A 21,511-nucleotide genomic window follows, 5' to 3' on the forward strand; every position below is an offset into this window, starting at 1 on the left:
TTTTTTTTTTTGTGAGCCAATTTGTTAAAATTGTCTATAATGAGTTTTCAGCAGTCTCACCAATTTAGTAAAAAAATTTAATGAATGAACAATACTTACTAACAATAATGAACAATGTTCACTTACTCAAACAATAAAAGATTATTAAAATTTTCTCTTCTTTATTATTTTATTTTTTATTACTCTCCTGCAGCACTCGCAACCTTCCTTTTGAAAAAAATTATTTCAAATCATTTAAATGGAATAGTAAAATGGTGAGATTGTTGGGGGCATTTTAAAAAAGTTGATGGCTAAAATAGAAAGAAATAGTTTTTGAATATTTTGATTAGTAAAATTTGGTAAGGCTATCGAGAATGCAATCAAACACGTTTGACAAAATTATGGTGAACAATTAAAAATAAATAAATACCAACGGCTCAACCCCTACTCACATAGGGGAGAAATTTTGTTGGCCCAACCCAAGAAGGCCCCAATCAGAAAATCAAATGGAGTAATGACCAACTGATGAGTTATAACAATTCACGACCAAATTTTTTATTTTTAAATTGCCCTTACGACCGACCATGAAAACTCCAAATCCAAATAAATGAAAACTTAGCTCACGGCTCAAAACGCCATAGCCCAATAATGACAACATACTAAAACCTTCTGATGCCCTTTTGAGAAAACAGAGAATTGCAAGTATCAAAAATGAAAGAATGTACTGCCCTATTATTATCTAAAACAGAAAGATGTAAATCTTTCAAGTTTTGTCAGCAATAAAATAAAAGTTAGCCTACCTTCCAACTACAAAAACATGGCCACCGCACAATATGCAGCAGCTCACTATAACTAACATGCCTAGAAAATCATTAGTTAAATCCCTTTCTTTTTCCCCTCTTTTTCTTTCTTCCCCCCCCCCCCCCCCCCCCCCCCCGGAATAAGACATAATCAACAGAGCAGCCATCCCAAACTTTCAGCAACATAAACCAGATTTTAAACCTTGTCTAGGGCTCAATCAGATGCCTGGACTGGACCATCTGATCTGGTACCCCAACCACGGCCACGACCTCTGCCCCTGCCTCGTCCACGCCCTCGCCCTCGCCCTATAAGACTCAAAATGGTTTGATTTAAAAAAAGATAATCACCTGTTTTTCATTTGAAATACAAATTGCAAGAGCAAAATAATGACAACCTATTATAAACAGGAAATAATATCAAATAAAATAAAATTCCATCTAGACATATTTTGAGCAACATATTATTGCAGCAACAGATCCATTGATGATATATATATATATATAGTGTAAAATTCCAAAAACCGTTTTCTTTTTCCCCCTTAAAAACTAGTAATATGTAAAACCATGCATCCAACAGAAGGTTCTACAACAATCCCCATAAATAGTAATTTAGCCTGGCAAGCAAAAAGGAAATTTGCAAAAGAGCACCATAATTGTTTTGCTCATACTGTAAAAGCTAATCATGTCAACCAACACAAGGTATTGCAGCTAAACCCTATAAATATTATGCAACAATCTCATGAAAGCCTCAAAACAAGGAAGAAGCATATGTAACTAAAGAAACTTTCCAAGCAAATGATTACATGTGACTTGTCAGATGGAATTAAACTTTAAAGATTCAACCCCAACGGATAGCTCAATTGGCTGGGGACCACGCCTCATGAAGCGAAAGTTACTAATTCGAATCACCCATTTCCCTTCCCCTTATGGAGAGGGATTGGTGAAGTTAAAAATCATCTAGTTAGTGGGGCTAAGATTTGCTCTCCAATCTGAGGAAAGGGTGCGTATCTGTAACTTGAGGATGTTCAACCGAGCTCTTCTAGGTAAATGGTTATGGTGCTTTGGTATTGAGAGAGATACTTGGTGGAGAACTGTGGTGGATTCCAAATATAACAGTTTACGGGACGGGTGGTTCTCCCTTGTACCCGCAGAAGCCTTTGGGGTGGGATTGCGGAAGAATGTTAGAAATGGTTGGGAGACTTTCTCAGGCTACACCAGATTTGAAGTGGGGGATGGGACTAGGATTAGCTTTTGGCACGACTGGTGTGGGTATATGACTCTCAAGGTAGCTTTTCCAGCTCTATTGGCATAGCCTTTGCGAAGGACGCCTCTGTTGAAAATAATTTGGAGTATTTGGGCGGTTCCAACAAGTGGAACGTGAACTTTGCTAGAGAGGCGCATGATTGGAAGGTAGATGCTTTTGCTTCTTTCTTCCAGGTGCTGCATTCAATTATAGTTAGAAGAGGTGGTGAAGACAAGCTTTGGTGGGTCCCTTTTAAAAAAGGCTTATTCAAGGTCAAGTCTTTCTTCCACTCATTGGCTCATTCTATAAGTACTTGCTTTCCCTGCAAGTGTGTGGCGGACCCAAGCTCTCTCAAGGGCGGCCTTTTTTTGTGGTCGGCAAATCTTGGAAAGATCCTCACCTTGGACAATCTAAGGAAGCGTCATGTTATCATGATAAACAGATACTACATGTGTAAGAAGACGGAGGACTCCATGGAGCATCTTCTTCTCCATTGTGATGTGACTTCTGCTTTGTAGTATTCTCTTTTCAGTTACTTTGGGATGTCTTGGGTTCTGCCACGACGGGTTATCAATCTGCTTGCTTGTTGGTGGTCATCGGGTCGGCTGAGAAGTGCTATGGTGTGAAAAATGGCGCCTACTTGCCTTTTTTTTGGTGCTCATGGAGGGAAATAAATAATTAGAGCTTTGAGAAAGTGGAGAAGACCTTTGGGGATATTTTATCATCTTTTTATCAAACTTCGTATCTTTGGACTACGGCTTATGTGTCCCCCTTATTAGTTTTCTTGATTTTCTTACTCGTTTCTCTAGTTAGGCGTTTCCTTTTGTATACTCCCAGTCTACTAAGGGGCGCCTCATGCTTTTACTGAGTTTGGCTTATTACTTATCAAAAAAAAATTTACTTTTAAAAAAAAATTAAGCTTTATTAACGCTTTAAAGATTTGTTTTGATAAAGATTAAGCTTTAGAGATTTGATATTTTTCCATCTTAAATGCTTTCAAAATAAAAAATAAAAAACATTATAAAGTAAAATTTTAAAAAACTTACCACGGCCATGTGCTGGAGGCCCCCCTCCCACATAGTCATTCCGATAGTTATTATAACCATTAAAGTCCTGTTGCATATTCCCACCACCATACCCCCTTCCACCACTAAAGTCTTGTTGCATATTCCCACCACCATACCCCCTTCCACCACTAAAGTCATGTTGCATATTCCCACCACCATACCCCCTTCCACGCCCACGATAGCCATGGTTTCGTCCACGACCTCGTCCCCTGCCTCCATATCCTCGCTCACCATCCAAGCCACCATCCCCATTGTATTCCACAACTCCATTGTTAAAACTCCCTGTACGCAATAAATCACAACATCATTGCTCCACACTATCAAAAGAGATGAGAAAGTACAATGCAAACTATGCAGATGGGTAAGTGGAAAAGGTTCCAATGTGAAGAAAAGAGCAAATGGCCATCAGCCGTTTGTTTTTCAAGCTTATGATCCACTTTCAAATATAAGCTAGCCAATAAAACATTTACAGAAGTACCACAGCCAATGCAAATTCATATGCTGACAGAGACTATTTTGACTTCATGGCAATCTCAAGCAAGAAAGTCTTAAAGGAACATTTATTAAATATGTTCACGTGTACAAGCACAAAAACACACTTGAGTGTGTATGAACATACATAACGATAACTAAAAACTCTTCCAAGCAGCTAAAAATCACAAGCATCATGAGCAAAAGAAAAACATGCATGAGAACCTTAATCGCACACCATTGCCAACAAAAAAAAAAAAACACACAACCACAAAGTAGTGCCCATTATCAAATCAATATTCAGCAGTCCCTACCAAACCCTTGCGCCATTATTGACTATGAGCATTCCCAATCATCCACTAGCATACAAGGTCCATAAGATACGTGGTGCTTAAGACTCGGTACTCAAACCAGAAATTCCCCCACAATTTGGAAATATTCAAGTTCAAGAAATATTAGCAACAAAACAAAATAAAGACAGAAAAAGAAAACCAAAAAATAAAATAAAAATTAAATATTGTTTTGAAGTGTTATTATTGCAAAGCAGTATGACTTACCTCTTCCTCTGCCCCTTCGTCGACCACCACGTCCTCTACCACGCATGCTAGGGGAGCCATCTAATTTCACAAGAATAAAGTAACATTCATTAATATGCTTTGAATAGATCAATATATTAAAAAAAAAAAAAAGTTATTGCTTTACCTCCTTCATCATCATATTCAGTCAAGGGCTTCACTTGATCAGCTGGAATAGGTGGCATGTACCTGCAGTATAATACAAGTAATCCATGATTAAAAAAAAAAAGGGCACAGAGATGAATATGCACAAAGGGGTGGAAAAAACACCAACCCTACATGGTTATTTGTTACCTTCCTATATAAAAATACGTGGAGTGTGAAAATCATTACATACACATTATATAGTGGAACAGGGTTTTGAAAAAGAAAAATAGAAGAGCATACTACACCAGGTTCATATCATCAACTTTCTTTAAACTCACATATGTTCATACTTCATACATTTTGAAAAGCCCATGAAAGCCCAAATTATGATCTGGTGATTAATCAATGCAACTGCGCCCATAATTTTCTATCCTCCATAATATATCTATAGATCCATTTATAATGCTACAATTTCAATTTCAAACAAATTTAGTGTTACAAAACCTTTAAATTTTTTGATAAGTAATAAACCTATCTTATTAAAAGCGTAAAGCACCCCTAAGTACACCGGTAGTATACAATAGGAGACACCTAACTAGAGAGAGAAAAGCGAACAAGAAAATCATTATAACTAATCGTCAGAGGGGACACAAATGCTGCAGTCTAAAGGTTTGTTAGAGCATCTCCAGCAATAGTAGCTAAAATAGCTACTGAAAAAGTACAAATTTATACTTTAGCTATTGTTTCTTCTATACACACCAATAGATTCTCTAGGGGCATCCAGCCCGGGTAGCATATAGAGTGAATGGGTCATCCCCCCTTGGAGGGACTTTATTTCAATATTGTTTTTCAATCTTTTTTTTTTTCTTTTTTAATTTTTTTTAAGTTTTTTTGCAACACTTGTCGCCCTACTCTTTCTTCTTTTTGAGAGAGGTAGGGGGCAATGACGCTCTCAGTAGAAGTTCATTTCCCTACTCACCTGATTGTTCTGTCTAGGGTCCGCGGACTCGGTGGAGAAGACCTCCAAGGTGGTGGACTAGGTCTCGAGCTCAAGCAACGCCACGAGGCCCTGTGTGGATCGACGGTGGAGACAAGGAGCGCTTGGCGACCCGAGGCGGTGAGTGAGTTGCCGAGGGCCGTGAAACGAACAAGAAGAAGAGGAAGACCAAGCCGAAGAACGCCGCGGAGACGAGGTCCAAGAGCTGCCATTGCCAAGGGCTTTGCTTTGATGTGGGCAAATTCAGGTGACCCATTTCTCTATTCTTGGATCTGATCAAATGGGCAATTGTGGGTCTAAGTTTTTTTATGTGGGATTGCAAGGTTTTGTTGGATTAGAGGAGACTCTTTTGGTGTGTTTTCGGTTAAGAGAGGATCACACAGAGAGACATTTGAAGTATTGGGCTTCTAGGGTTACTAATTTTGGTATTTGAAGAGACTAAACTTAAGAGGCAGAGCAGCAGTGGGTTTTTGTTTTGTGGAAAGATTGAGATTTGGCACTCTATTTACGGTTCACATATGCTCACAGAGATTTGGCACCATTGCTTTCTTCTTTCTATGAGAGGACGAGAAGCTTCGTTGAGGGAGAGAGAGAGAGAGAGAGAGGAAAGATTAAAAAAAAAAAAATTCCTTTAGTGTGCTACAGTGAACTTTCATGTGAAAGTTCACTGTAGCAAAATTTTTACTTTGAAGCATCTGCTGGAGGAGAAATTAGCTATTACGGGCCATTTAGAGCATCTATTGAGGATGCTATTAAAAAAAGAAGTCTCATAACCAATATCTACTAAAAAAACAGGAGAGAAGAGCAGTAAGTTTTGTTCATCAAGAAGTTCAAGTAAATTTCCAAAATTAAATGTTTCTTGATACGTAATATCCACCAAAATACATATGATAGAAACATCGATGGATCATAATCATAACAACCCTGAAAATGGATGGGAGTTTGTATTTCATTCCATAACCTGGAAATAGTCTCAATTAATCATTATTTTAAGAGTATTAACAAGGAAATGTCTATACATCCACCATACAGAGAGAGGAGAGATACAAATTTATGGTAAATGTGAACAAATCAAAGTTCATTGGTGATTTTAAAAAATTATTATTATTTTTTGATAAGTAATAATGCAACTTATTGAAAAAGCATAAGAATAATAATAATTAGACCAACAAGCTTCATATGCAATATAGTACTAGCATACCCCGTGGAAGATGTATCTAGTTCCTTCTTGGACAAAGTAATTGTTATAATTGATACATGGCGAGTAGTCTCCAGGCTGCAACATTTGAGGAAAACATCAGCCCAACAGCCATCAGAATATATATATATTTTTTTATACATTTAGGATTTTTATTTTTTCAATAAGCAGAACAGCAACAACACAAAAATAGTACAACTATAGGATTCTTACGGAAGAAGTCCCTCTTCTAGCGGCTCCCAAGTGTCAGTTATGTTGGTAGAACCAATTGCCGTGTTCTGATGAAGACCAGCAATCCTTCTCTGAGAAAGAAAACAAACTCTGAGGGTTAAAACACAATTTGCAAGGAGGCACAAACCGAAACATGAATATCAATAAAACTATTAAACAATGAGCTTGCACAAATTGAACAGAGAAAGAGAGGGAACTGGGAATATAGGAAGAAAAAAAGTTATGATAGTGAAGTACCTTAATCAATTCAGCAATCATCACCGTCTTGTTTATAGCTCTGCCCATGGCTTTAAGAGCAATTTCATTAGATCCTTTCTCCTGATTCAAAGATAGAACTTGTCAAATGGAAAGATAAAGACGTGAAAGCAATAATACGAATATAACTAATTATAACTTCTTCTTCTTTTTTGACAAGATAATAATTTTAGAACTCATCAAAATCGTAAAGATAAAGAAGTGAAAGTATGAACGCAACTAAATATAATGTAAACAGACTACCGTTTCCAAGTAATGCATACCAACAAGACCACAATTTCAATCCATAAACACACTTTTTCAACAAAATAGCAAAAACTAACGCATCTAAAAGTACAGCATGGTTTGAACAAATATAATAGCTAACAATGTCTGTGTTCTCACATATACATGAAAATATAGGCGTCCACAGAGGTATAGAGAGAGAGAGAGAGAGAGAGAGAGAGAGAGAGAGATTTTGGACCTGGAGCAGAGTGGTGGCATAGGTAATGTAGTTCCTCATTCTCCCCTGAGTGGTAATGCGAATCTCATTTTCGTTAATCGGCGTCTCCGGCTTTGGCTTCTCCACCCTCTGATACCGATCCATACTCTACAAACCACAAAAATACACCGTTATTTTGTTCACGATTTTTCAAAACAAAACCCAGATCTGAAGAAAAGAAAAAGGAAATAGCAAGACCACGAAATCTAGGGTTAGGTTTGGGATACCGTTGAATTGTTCGCGAATAAAGCGTATCTGAACTCTGAAAACCCGCTCAACCGAAACGTGAGAGATAAGCCCTTGTTTTCTCCTCCTTTCTACCCTTTTTCTCAATAGTATTGCGCTTGCGTGGCGCTCTCTGTGCTATTCCTTTCTTTTATATAAAAACCAATGAGCCCTAGAGAAAATAGGGCTTACGAGGGCGGTCATATCGCCAAGGAGACCGCCTTATCAATCTGACTTGAGATAGAGATTTGCCTTACTGGCTGATGACGTGGATGGAGACGTTTGTGTAATTTCAAACTCTTTCGGGCCCACGAAGGCAGGTCCAGTGACGTGGCGGGAAAAATGGCGCCGTTTGGAGTTAGTTATTGGCCTTTATCTTTGCAGTCTTGTCTATGGGGGCAAACCCTATTGGAAAATGCTAAAGGTACTTAGAAGCTCTTACATAGAGAATTTTACAAACTGACCTGGCATTTGAGGTGGCATTTTATTAATTAAAAAATTCATTTATACTCATTAAAAAAAAGAAAAAAACACCTGTTTCTCTCCCTTTTCCCTCACCCCCTCTTTCTCCGGCACTCTCTCTCTCCCCCCTCTCCTCCCTCTCACCGGCCGGCCGGATCTTTGACCGTATTCGGCCAGAAACACCACGCTCGGCCGACGTCGGTTTGAGAAATCCGGCTGGACCTCGAATCTGGCCGTGCGTGCGTCTCGGCCAGATCTGAGATCCGGCCGGATCTCCTGCCGCATACCCACGCTCGGTCGGCGTGGGTTTGAGAGATCCGGCCGGATCTGAAACCCACGCACCTTAAGATTTCCGACCAAGTGCCCATAACGCCGAAACCCAATACGCATCGTTTCCATCTCACTGGATATCGTATTGAGTATAATGGAGATCGCCAACAGCGCCTCCGTCCCGGTGGTCTTCTCCGATGGGGTGGTCAAAGATCCGGCCGGATCTCTGGATTTTCGACCATCTCTCTCCGTCGCCGGTGGTCGAGTTTCCCTTTGTACGTATAAGCCAAGCCACGTCAGTTGTAAATATAAGCCACATCACCTTCCACGTCAGTTTGTAAATTTTTTTGTAAGCTTCCCTTTGTACCTGTAGCAGCTCTCAACCCTATTTAGTAAATCTTTTGAAAGAGGGTTTTTTTTTTTTTTTTTCCAAACTTTTGAAAAGAGTTACCATACTCTTCGTATTTATTTATTATACTCGATCATGTTATATTGGTAGATATAGTGCTCTAAGTGATTTTTTATATCAATCATTTAAAACAAGTTATGTTAATTAGTGTGATAAATAAGTGTAAATAATAGGCATATTATGACGAAATTTTTTTACAAACTGATCTGTATAAAATTTCATAGAAATCATATCTAAGATTAACACATGTTCCTTGTAATGTGAAAAGTACATATTGTTTTAATAACATGTGCTTCTCACATGTTTTTTTTTAAATAATATTATTTTAAAAATATATACTTGTTTCTTACGTGCTTAAATTATATATTTCGCTCGTATATATAGGTTGTAGAAAATTTCCTACAAACTATATACACATGAATATCATATACTATCACATTATACTGACGTAGTAATGCCAAACCATTTTTAGATTAGTCATTGTTAAAAAAATAAAAGATAAGTTAACATTGTCACGTCAAAATAGTTAAATACTTGTAAAATATTAGTGTAATATATAGCATTACTTTTTTAATAATGTTTGAATTACGCGTCAAGTTCAAGAACAATCCTTGTGAAGTCGGAATGACCAAAAATCTGTATTTTTAATTAGATAAGATAGTTAAATACTTGTAAAATATTGGTGTAATATATAACATTATTTTTTTAAAAAATGTTCAGATTATGCATCGAGTTTAAGAACAATCCTTGTGAAGTCTAAATGACCAAAAATCCATATTTTTAATTAGATAAGACCCTATCCATCTTGGCGAAAATGGGTTTAAATCCCATGATTATTTTATGATCCACTTGTTTTCCATGTAAAATGTTTGATGAAAGTATTTTTTTTTTATTTTTTTTTCTTCTTCCTTTTTTCAATGTTTGGTACCACAAAAAATTGTGGTCAAATTGAGAATGTTTTTCGGTTGATTAGGAAAACTTTTTTTAATTTCCTAAAAATGGTTTATCTTTTTAAAAAACTTAAACTATTTTTTTTAAAGTTTAAGCTTATTATTCTCAAATTGTCAGAATTCACTGGCCCATCGTTGGAAGGTGACGTGTTGCACACTAGAGTTCGTTGAAAGTTGTCGACCGTTGTTCACTGTTACTCGTTTTTCCTTACTACCTAAATGCCAAAAAAATTGTCAAATAATTATTTTTATATTTTTCAAAAAAAAAAAAAAACAAAATTTTTCTTTAAGTCAAAATAAATAGAGCCTTACTCACATCTATTTTACTAAATCTATTCATTAATTAATATTATTGAGGAAAAATACACTATTTCGTCGAATTGACACCTTATTCCCACTTATCTTAAAACTACTATTAATGATATTTGATCCCCTCTAACTATTTTTTCCTTGCAATTGACACCCTCCATTGACATTTGATGTTAAAATATATAGAAAAATACGACACTTGACCCACGTATGCCTTTTTTTTCAAAAAAAGAAAGCATGTGAGGGTCAACCATCCTCCCACCTTGAAATCATCCATCTAATTCTTTAGACAACATGGAGTAATTTTTAGGGATATATTGAGATTTCACATGAATTCTATTATAAAATTAACCGAAAATCTTTTATGAGGATTGGATTGGAAAAAGTAAAAATTCCAAGATGCTTAATGAAAAAAATTGAAAACTGAGGAGTGGTTTTAAAATAAAGATAAACTAAGGGTAGTAATATTTATTTTTCCCTTGAAATCATCCATCTAATTCTTTAGACAACATGGAGTAATTTTTAGGTAAAATGTGAGAAAAAAAACCAAATTATAGAAATGAAAAATTTAATTGGTTACTATATTCAAAATTGCATTTTTTTTATTGTATTATACTATTATTTACTATTTTTAAAATTATAAATACCGATAAAATTTGTTTTTTGAAATCATGTTTGGATTATTTAAAAAATGTAAGATAAAATTAAAAATAATTAGATAAAATTTGAGTAGAATTTAAATTTAAAAAATCCACCTAAACATATTTTTTAAAAATAATAAAATATAATAAAAAAAACATGAGTTATCCGAACATTTCTTACTTTCTCTTTTCTTCTATTTATTATTATTATTATTTTTGGAGAAATGGTAGTAAAGGAGTCAGCTACAAAAGGTGAGCTTGTGTTTAATATTTTATTTGTCGAGGCCCAGCATAATAGGGCAAACAGGAGCAGACAAGCAGTACAACACGCGAAGCACTGGATCCTTGCATCTCTCGTAATCCCTCGTCCAGTTTCTCTCACTCCCCGCTCTCTCTCTCTCTCTTTCTCTCTCTCTCAGGCAAGCCTTCTCTCTTCGATTTTTGTCTTTTGTTTTTAAATTTATTTTATCTCGAATGTACGTTCTGTTACTTTGCCGAGAAATCGCTCCGGGAAAATATAGAAAAGCTGAGAACTTCGAATTTGGAATTTCTAACTGGTTGTGCTTGATTTGGCTTGTGAGATTCAAAGTTTTGTCCTTCTTCCTGCGATTTTCTTTTCCGCCAGAAGAACTCTAGGGTTTTGACCTGCAGACACTCTCTTTGGTTTTTTAGCTTCTCATCTTTTCATTCTTGTATAAAGCAATTTTCCTTTGATTTTTTTTTTAATGAATTATTATCTCTTATGTTATTTTGATTTAGGGCTTCAATTTAATGCTAGATACACTATTGGAGTTTTCCTTGATTTATGCATTGATTCTAGATTCATTTCAATCTTAATTCCAAGCGTTTTGGATTTCTGAAGGCACTTGAATACTTGGTTGAGTATGCTTTGCACTGTGTGCTATTGTTTGAACTTCACAAAGTGCACTGGTATGCATACCAGCTGATGAAATAATTCTACTTGTTTTCATTTTGAATAGAAAAAATGTTTGGTGTGATATTGCTACAAATTCAGAGAAATGTTAAAGTGGTTGTGTTTGGATTTCTGAAGGCACGTGAATACTGGGTCGAGTGTGCTTTGCACTTTGTGCTATTATTTGAACTTCACAAATTGCATTGGCATGCATACCAGCAGAAGAGATAATTCTATTTGTTTGCATTTTGAAATAGAAAAATGTTGGGTGTGATATTGCCACTGATAGAGCTCCACGCCACTCCACGTTTGACCATAGGTCCAAGCAATCAAGGAATGTGAGTCTTGGTCCATATGAGAAGCCAAGATGCTGAAGTAGAAGAGGACCACAGTGCAGTAGAAGTCCTAGCAGAGTGGAAGTCTTATTTATCTAAATAGTTATCTTCTTTAAACTTTAGCTTATACGTAGTAGTCATAAGTCTAGTTGTAGCAGTCTTTGCTTTATATGTTGCTTTCATAGTCTAAGTCTAGTAGTGTTTCCTTTACTTATCGTGTTAGTAATTCCTTTACAGATTGCTTTAGTAGTCAAGCAGTAGTATAAATTAGGGACCAATGTAACAACGGATTATTAGAAAATTATTAAGAATTACTATGGTTTGTTTCCAACCCTAATTGGTTTCACTTGTGGTCTCATACCTGAAAGGATTTATTGTTGTCTCTCCTACCCGAAAGGAATTAGTATTATCAATATATTTCTGTTATTAGTTATGGGGTTCCATCAGCCACTAAATTCAAAGCAACGCTGAAGTGATTGTGGGTTTTGTTACAGGTTGGTTCACAATGACAGAACCTTCTAAGGTTATTCACGTTCGCAATGTGGGGCATGAAATATCTGAAGTATACTCTTTCACTCTATTTTGGTTTCTGTTCATTTTTCTTTTAAGTTGACTGTCCAAATTCATATTCTCCAAATGTTTATTATGTATATGAAAAGCTATGGTTCGATGGTTCCTGAAAATGCAAAATTGATTTCAAAAGTGCCCCAGACGTTTGAGGTGTCTATATGCTTCTTATACTTACGGATGGTAATTATCTTGAGTGAGTCTATAATAAGTTCCCTGTATTTATGGGACATAGATTCTGTGCCAAAAGAAAAAAAGGAAAATGAAGTCAATTTATCTGAGCTGCAAATTTGTACAATAGCTTTCAATTGTTTGTTGATGCAAACCATTGCTGTATGCCAATATTTAGATCTACAATTGAAACATACCATTACTTGTAAAAATGTGCGAGTATTATTGTGTACTTTGATTGCACTTTGGTCTGAGCTTAGTGTTGGTGATCTGGAAAGTTATTCCAGCCCTCTTAATGTGGAATATTTGGAGAGAAAGAAACCGTCAAATATTTGAGGATAGTGAGTCCTACGTACTACTTCTTAAATCCTCCTTCCTGAGATCTCTCCTGGATTGGGTCCTTTCTCATGTTCCTACCTTCTCTTCAGGGAATTTGGTAGATCTGATTTGTTTTCTAGATTGTAACAACACCTAGTTCTTGGTGCTCATTGTGTAGCAGCTAGTTCTTTGGTGTTCTTGTTTTCTTGTATACTCTTCGTGTACGGGGATTTTCCTCTTTCTTCAATAAAACTTATTATTATTCATCAAAAAAAAAAAACTTTGTTCAAAATCAACTTGGCCCGAGCACAAATAATGCTCAGCCTAGCATGAATTGGGTTAAGTGGGCAGCAATGGTGCTGGTTCAGAGCCCTAGGAGAAAATGCAAGGAATTACAGTCTCTCTCCTCTTTTGGTATTAAGATTAAAGAAAAAGACTACAGGTGGAAAAAAAAATTGATTGCATTTATTTTGAAGAAATAGAAAGAAATAAAAAATTAATGAAGCTGGGGCCTTACTTGGAGTGGTCCTTGTTTTGGTCTTTGATAGGGTCCGGGGACAAGGGAGAAGAGGATAAAACTGTGGCTTTCCTATCTGCCCTTGATGAGGAACATAGGAGGTGGGATAAGATTGAGGGGTGTGTGCTTTAGGAGCTTAGGGTTGATTTGTTTTGTGGGCTGTTTTTGTAGGGTCGGTGGTGAGACTGTTGTTTCTTGCATACTCCGTGTGTACTAGGGGTGCCTTACTCTGTTTTTTTAATAAATTTGCTCTTATCAAAAAAAAAAAAATTCTGTCTGATGAAAGACGACATAAAAGAATTTCGTCATCTATCAAGTTGAAAATTAGTGAAGGAAATTGTGTATCATTAGGTAAATATGATATGCTTGTTAACTGAGAATTTTACAAGTATTTTTACTTATCTGCTATTCTGGTTTATTCAACATATGTTGATCATATCTTTTGTGTGCTTAGAAAAAATAACAAGCCAAGAAGAATTCATTGAAATGGAGGACATGAAACTGAAAGGAGAAATTGTATTTATAATAGTTATTGCTTGTATTCTGAACATCATTACATCATTAGTCTGAGATAATACAAAATCTACCTTTTTTTGAACGGTTGCCCTATTGAATTGTCTCTTTAAGCTTCCTGCATTCTAAATGCATTATTTTTATTACATATACGTGTGCTCTCACAATTTGGATTGGGAGTAAATAGTATAAAGTTGTGAATGAGTCAATTCAAACATCTCGTATTGAAGATCACTCTAAAATATAAATTTGATTCTGCTATAGTTAATATAGGTCATAATTTCTCATTTCATTTGGGTTGACAAGATGCATTTCCTAATTATGGCAGCATCACTTTGCAGGTTTTATTGGAACTAAAGCAGAGAGAGTGGGAAATTGTTTTAGTTTGGAGGGGCCCATTAATTTAAATTTGAATTCAGAATCAAATGCCAAGCACAGTTAATCAACGGGATAGTCTTTGTCATTTTTTTAGTATGACCTATGGAAGATAGTGTTTTTTTCTTCTTCAAATAAATAGAAGTTTATAGCATATTACATGTCATACTTTTTGCCAATTTTATATTACGTTGATTTTGATGTTCTCTCCTATTTCTATTTTATACATCTTTTGACACATCTTATGTTGTTCACACCAGAATGATTTGCTTCAGCTATTCCAGCCATTTGGAGCCATAACTAAGCTTGTGATGCTTCGGGCAAAAAATCAGGTTGTGACTTTAGCCACTACAGTAGAAGCAGCTGTTTATGTTTAAAACTTAAGCCAAACCTTAGATCTGATACATTTTGTTGTCTGCCATGCCTGCAGGCTCTTATCCAAATGCAAGATATTCCTTCAGCAGTCAATGCTCTGCAATTTTATGCAAGCGTACAGCCGAGCATTAGGTATAAACGTTTTATTTTTATTTTTATTTATTTATTTATTTTTTGGTGTGTGTGTGTGTGTTAACAAACCCTTGTGAGAAGAGAAGACATTTTTTTTTTTTTTTGTTAATATCGCCTTAATCTGCGGAGCTATCCATACACAATTTGAGCTATCCATACACAATTTGTTCCCAAGTTAGTCTATATGTCATATATGATTTGTATCTCTTTTTGTTTTGTCCCAGGGGGAGGAATGTTTATATCCAATTCTCATCACATCAGGAACTGACAACAATGGATCAAAATACCCAAGGACGAGGAGATGAGGTTGGTACATTCTCAATTGATATTTGGGAATATAATTCATTTACCTTGTAGATGTCAATGGGAGAAAGCAATGACTAAAGAAACTTTTTTTGGCCAGAATAACTTTTTATTATTCCCCGCATAAATAATAAAAATAAATTTTACTTTTAAGAAAAATTGGTTGCCTGCTGATAGCACCATGATAGTGAGGATAATTTTTTCTTTTCTGTTGACTGCATTATATATTTGCAGCATTTGCTTAATCAATCACTCTTGCTGTGATACCTTTTATGTAAGAAAATGTTATTCATCTGCTTTGCACACACAGTTACTGCTATGCTTCTTCAATTCTAATATAATTATTCTTTACTGATAAAAAGAAAAATAGTTACTGCTGTGCTTCTCATTGAACTTTGCACATAGATAGAATGTCATTCAAATATCATTTTCTTGGCTTTTTGTTTGTTGTCTGTAATTTAGGAGATTTTAATATAGAATAGATACCTAGTGATAGTATTGCACACTCTATAAGCTACATGGGTTTCCATAATTGGTTTCCATTCTGTGAGATCTCTCTGTGGGTTTGTCTCAGAAAGAGGAAAATTATCCTTTCTGGTTAGGATAATTGTACGGCTTGAATCAAATGACCAATTAATTTATTTCTTTCCCTTTTTTTTCTTTCTATATCTCACCTTTTACTTTCTCTTGTTTAGTTTTTCTTTTCATCTTCATTTTTTGAATGACCTTTATGTCATAGATTATCATTTTCTCAGGATCTTTTTCTCTATCTATATTCCTCTATTTATTCTCTTTTCTCTCTTCTGTCTCTATGATGTTCGGGCAATATCTGGATGCTCAGCCAAATCGAATTCTCCTAGTTACAATTCATCACATGCTATATCCAATAACAGTGGACGTGCTGCATCAAGTGTTTTCTCCTCATGGATTTGTGGAGAAGATGGTCACATTTCAGAAGTCAGCTGGTCAGCTCCTTCAAGTTTTCTGTCTTTTTCTCTCTGTCTCTGTTTATATTAAATTTGTCGTACTTCAACCATTGAACATTTGCTGGATGGGTCAAATGTCAATGTTGTTTTGTGGAGAAGATACATTTCAATTAATTTCTCATGATTGGCAGTAGAATTCCCTATAAATTGCTTTTTAGATGAGAAATGCTTGTAGTTTTAATATTTCATAATATACTGGGTTTGCTTTTTGTGTGCATATTCGTATGCCTTGTAATTTAGAATTGGGTAGTCACTGTAATAGAAGTATTTTTGAATATCTTATTTTGTTTCTTATAGTGTTTTCATCTTGTGTGTGCAAACTATGTAGGTTTTCAAGCCCTCATTCAGTTCCAATCACGTCAAAGTGCTGTTGCCGCTAGAACTACACTTCAGGTAGCATTTAGTCCCCTATTTTGCTACTTTGAACTAAATGCTTTCTTGATGTCTTAATCCTGATTGGATTTCAAAAAGGTTTATCTCTTGTTGATGTTATGTTATAGGGACGTAATATTTATGATGGTTGCTGTCAGCTGGACATTCAGTTCTCAAAGTAGGTTTTAAACATTTTAGCAATTTAATTGTATCTTATATGTATTTGGGTGCAGTGTCCCCTTGTGTATCTTTGGGTGTATGTTGTTTTTCCTCCTTCATCCGTTCGGGAGATTAATTTATTTTTCTTTTTTCATAATCCAGCCTTGATGAGTTACAAGTAAACTACAATAATGAGCGTTCAAGGTGGGCTGGTAGCATATGGACTCTTACTTCAGTCACTCTTTCAAATTTTTGACATTAACTCTTCAATTGCTGTTGGATTTACTTTTTAATTTATTTCCATCATTGCATAGGGATTTCACGAACCCAAATCTGCCCACAGAACAGAAAGGCAGACCCTCACAAGTATGTTCACTTGTCCACTGATGTTTATGTTATATATAATTTGTTTCCTTTGCCTTTTGATTTAAGTCACTCTTTATTTTGACAGCCGGGGTATGGTGATACCGGAGGCATGTATGCCCTTCAAGCTACTGGACGGGCAGGTGCGTAATTTGGCAGCTCCAAATTGTTTTAATATGTTAATTGTGTTTATGTGCTCTTCAATCATTTACTGATGGGTGTTTTTTTTTTTTTGTGGGTCTTCCAGTTGGGTTTCCACAGGTGGGTATTGAGCAGGCCATGATGAAGTCTTGTATGAGATATGAGATAATTATCCGAGTTGGAGGATGTCTCCCTTTATATCTTTGTGGTGGTTGTGTGGTTTATGCAGGCTGACTATTCTACATGTCTGTCTACTCTTTTTTCCTTTTTTTTTTTCTTTTTCCTGAGCCCTTGTCTATTTAGTCATTGTTTGAATGTGAATGTGTTATAAATGTACTATGATTGCCTAAGAATTCCAACTTGTCTTCTCATTAAAACTGTTCATTCTTATAGACTTACCATAAACTCTACTATAATCCTGGCGGTTGGGGAGGTCTTTTCCTTTTTATTTAATCTTTTTGTGTGTGTGTGTGTGTGTGTGGGGGGGGGGGGGTTGGATTCTTTGTTTCGCTATTTACGTTACCCCCCCCCCCCCCCCCCCCCCAATCTTTAGTGTACATTGTAGACTAGTAGTTAATTATTTTAGCATTTGTGCTAATTTGGCCCCAAACATGCACATGATTGGACATTTTTGTTTCTTTGTCAAATCTAGATGGCCAATGCAGCAGCCATTGCGGCTGCCTTTGGAGGAGGTTTGCCTCCTGGAATAAGCGGGACAAATGACCGGTGTACAGTCCTTGTCTCCAATCTGAATCCCGATGTAAGCAATTCTTTTTCTTATTCTTAATTCATAAAAAAAAAAAAAAAAAAATCTTTTTCTTATTCTTATAATTTAAAGTTGTCGCTCAACTTCTTTCTCCATGTACAATCCTTTGTTTCAGAGAATAGATGAGGATAAGCTCTTCAACCTCTTCTCCATATACGGAAACATTGTTAGAATTAAACTTCTCCGCAATAAACCAGATCATGCACTCATTCAGATGGGTGATGGTTTCCAGGCTGAACTGGCAGTACACTTTTTGAAGGTTTGGTTTATATAAACTTCTGACAATATGTATCTTAAAATTTATTTCATTAATCTGTGTGGTTATGCAGATTTAATTATCTATTTGTCATTGAAATATAATGGCATGTGAATTTATTACTTCTGACAAGGGAATCAAGCTATGTACAGAAAAAAAAAAAAAAAATTTAGAATACTGTTTGTTGTAGCTCTATCTTTATAATGGTCTAAATCATAAAATGTTCAAGTGGAATTTTATAGGATATGGGATTACTCTTTCCTTTTTATCTTTTTCACTTTTTACTGATAAAACGTGTTAATTACGGTGCTTTGTCAGAAAATTTCCTCGTTTACATTAATTAATGGGTTCTCCAAATTCTGGAATAAAAATTTAGTTAGAATACAGGGGGTTGTTTGTGTTTCAATTATATGGTGTCCATATTTGCTAAAGCAATGTCAATTATGACTGCAGAAAGCCATTGCCTTCTGAGTCTAAGTTGAAAACTTTCCCCACTTGAAATTTTGTATAAATGGATGGTTGGTTTATTATGCTTGGTAACGAGGCACATTGGCTCATGGGCTGTGACAAACATGAAGAGCAAAAATTTCCGTGTTACTATCATTAAGCTTGCCTGTTGGCACGTATTGACTAAATTTGTTTTGAAAGAAACATTGGAATCAGATGCAAAAGGACGAGACACGAATTTTATTTTAATTTATATAGGTCTTATTAGTTGATTGGGTATTAATATTTAGTTTATGTTTTATTTAATTTTCAAAAGTCAAGGGTATTTTTGGTAATTCAATAAATGGGTGTTGCCCCAAATTATTTTGGGTAGGTTAAATAAATGGGCGTTACCCTAGATTGTTTTTGGTAATTCAATAAATTGGTTTTGCCCTAGATTAGGGTTAGGGTTTAGTCAGTGAGTTTATTTAAGTGTCATCTGTACTCTAATGAAGGCAAACTTGATTGAATAAAAAAAATGAAGAATTGATTTTTCCTCTCCTTTTCCCCCCTCTCCTCTCTCTTTCTCCACATAGCTTCTTCTCTCTTTCTCTCCCTTCTCCCTCTTTCTCTTCTCTGGCTTCTCTCTTTCTCTCTTTAAGCGTTTACAAATATTTGTGTAAAAGGCAGTTACCTTTCTTTTGCAGTTAACAGGATATGTTCATGAAAAATCAGCATAATTTGTAAAATATCCATGTTCTATGGTTTGAGCTACTCATCGTACTTTTTGGTTGTCAGGTCTAAAGTAATTTTGCTCCTTATTTTCCCTTTCTATTGTTAAATCATGGGCCATATTATTCTAATAATATCATTATTGGTTGAAGGAATATCTTGAAACCATTGGATATAAGTTAATTTAGAAGTTCTGTTCAGCTTAATTATTGGGCTATTCATATTACTTTTACTTTTGTTCCAAGAAGCAGCTTTTCTTTTAGCTGGACACTAATACCATTTCAAATTTGAGATATAGGGAGCAATGCTATTTGGGAAGCGGTTGGAGGTCAACTTTTCAAAGCATCCAAACATAACCCAAGGTGCTGAAACTCATGAGTACATAAACTCAAATCTCAACCGCTTCAACCGTAACGCTGCTAAGAATTACCGTTACTGCTGCTCTCCAACAAAAATGATCCACCTGTCCACTCTCCCCCAGGATGTCACTGAAGAGGAGATTGTGAGCCACTTGGAAGAACATGGCACCATTGTGAACACTAAGCTTTTTGAGATGAACGGGAAGAAGCAGGCACTGGTCCTGTTTGAAACTGAGGAGCAAGCTACAGAAGCCCTTGTGTGCAAGCATGCTACCTCACTTACTGGGTCAATAATCCGGATTTCCTTTTCCCAGTTGCAGGCTATATAAGAGGCCTTGTAGTAGAAGGATAACCTGGGTAAGGATTCTTAAGCATGATAGGGGGATTTATAATTGGGCGATTTATATGCGCTGCTGATGGTCCTCTACACTCTTCTTGATTACTTTTGTACTGGTGGGATCTACTGTTTGGATTTATTTAATTTTCTTTGTTTCTCATCTCTAGTGCTTCTACCAATCATTGTTTAGGTTCCTTCAATAGTGGTTAGATTTTCTGGTTGCTGATGAGCACAGTTTTGAAGGGTAGGAAGAAAGAGGGAAGAATATAACCTTTTCAGGTAGAGGGATCTATGTATCTTTGTACATGTCTTGTAATTCAGGCTAATCGGGTCGTGCTTGTTGTATCTTAATCAATGCCCCAATTTTTTCTTGTCAATCGAGTGATGAGAAACATATTGAAGTGTTCCCCTTCTTCTTCTTCTTCTTCTTCTTCTTCTTCTTTCCTTGTCCCTCCTTTCTTCCCACGCCTCTCTGAAAGATTGATAAATGTTCATCCCTTCTCTCCTAGTAGGTGTATGGTTTTTCTTTTTATTCTCCTCCACCTTCTCCTCCTCCTTTGTCCCCTCCTCCTCTCTTCTCTCTCTCTCTCTCATGTGGCAATTCAAATTAACATTTGGATTTTTTTTTTTTTTTAAACAAAGATTGATTTAAGGGTTGGTTGGATTGTCATGTAAGCATTGTGAGATAATTTTTGATCAAAACTTAGTTTCTAACATTACTTGGTAAGATAGTCTTATACGCTCCTTTCTTGAAACTTAGTGAAAAAAGAAATAAAAAAATTGAATGGATGCTTGGATGCTGTCAACGATTTAATTATCAGACGGACTTGGCATATATATAATCAATCCTCATTTCCTTTAGAGTAATGTTAGAAATTATATTTTTTTGAAGAACTATCTTATAATGTTGATATGACAGTCTCAATAAACCATTGGAACGTCAGCATTAACCGATTGTTGGTTAAGTAGGTTAATTCACTGACTTTATTTCGACAAATTATATTTTTGAAAATATTGGTTAAATTGGCCGGTAGGTAGTTAGTTAAATGGCAGTTGGTTAAGTCGGTTAACATGGGTAATAAAATGACGTCGTTTTGATTTTTTTAGAGGAACAAAAAAAAAAGGATCAAAAGTTTCGTTCTTACTAAAATGACGTCATTTTGTTTATGTCGGTTCGATTAATCAGTCGGTTAAAAGGCAGTTTGGTTCAGTTAATCAGTAAGTCAGTTAAAATTTTAACCGAATCAACTTTCGGAACAAAATTTCATACGGACTACTGAACTAAAATTAGTTGGTAGGCGGTCGATGACGGTTTGGTTCAGTAAGCAGTCAATAGGTGGTAGTCGGATAATTTGCCCACCCCTAATAGTATGATAGTTGTGTGATGAAAATATAATTTTTAGTATTACTACAAAACAAAAACGCCTGGCCCGACCCAACATGTT

The 21,511-nt window shown here is 35.7% G+C and overlaps 2 protein-coding genes across 3 annotated transcripts; one reads left to right on the plus strand and one right to left on the minus strand.

The window, feature by feature from the left end:
- Positions 1–909: 909 nt before the first annotated feature.
- LOC133867345 (glycine-rich cell wall structural protein 2-like) lies at positions 910–7,770 on the minus strand. Its single transcript, XM_062304078.1, has 9 exons — positions 7,612–7,770; positions 7,367–7,492; positions 6,886–6,966; positions 6,631–6,719; positions 6,421–6,495; positions 4,263–4,324; positions 4,118–4,177; positions 3,069–3,371; positions 910–1,085 (listed from the first exon to the last, which is right to left on the minus strand). The coding sequence occupies exons 2-9, from the start codon at positions 7,487–7,489 to the stop codon at positions 994–996; spliced, it is 885 nt and encodes a 294-aa protein (XP_062160062.1). The 5' UTR covers positions 7,490–7,492; positions 7,612–7,770; the 3' UTR covers positions 910–993.
- Positions 7,771–10,935: 3,165 nt separating this feature from the next.
- LOC133865940 (polypyrimidine tract-binding protein homolog 3) lies at positions 10,936–20,472 on the plus strand. Of its 2 annotated transcripts, none has more exons than XM_062302467.1 (15): positions 10,936–11,069; positions 12,393–12,460; positions 14,620–14,691; positions 14,790–14,866; positions 15,091–15,172; positions 16,011–16,134; positions 16,484–16,548; positions 16,656–16,705; positions 16,849–16,890; positions 17,001–17,052; positions 17,138–17,192; positions 17,297–17,310; positions 17,843–17,950; positions 18,072–18,215; positions 19,669–20,472. In XM_062302467.1, the coding sequence occupies exons 2-15, from the start codon at positions 12,404–12,406 to the stop codon at positions 20,056–20,058; spliced, it is 1,332 nt and encodes a 443-aa protein (XP_062158451.1). In that variant the 5' UTR covers positions 10,936–11,069; positions 12,393–12,403; the 3' UTR covers positions 20,059–20,472. The 2 variants fall into 2 exon arrangements, with proteins under 2 accessions (XP_062158451.1, XP_062158452.1); XM_062302468.1 differs by lacking the exon at positions 10,936–11,069 and adding an exon at positions 11,132–11,287.
- Positions 20,473–21,511: the final 1,039 nt, after the last annotated feature.

This window comes from Alnus glutinosa, chromosome 4 (assembly GCF_958979055.1).
Source record: "Alnus glutinosa chromosome 4, dhAlnGlut1.1, whole genome shotgun sequence".
NCBI classification, from domain to species: Eukaryota; Viridiplantae; Streptophyta; class Magnoliopsida; order Fagales; family Betulaceae; genus Alnus; species Alnus glutinosa.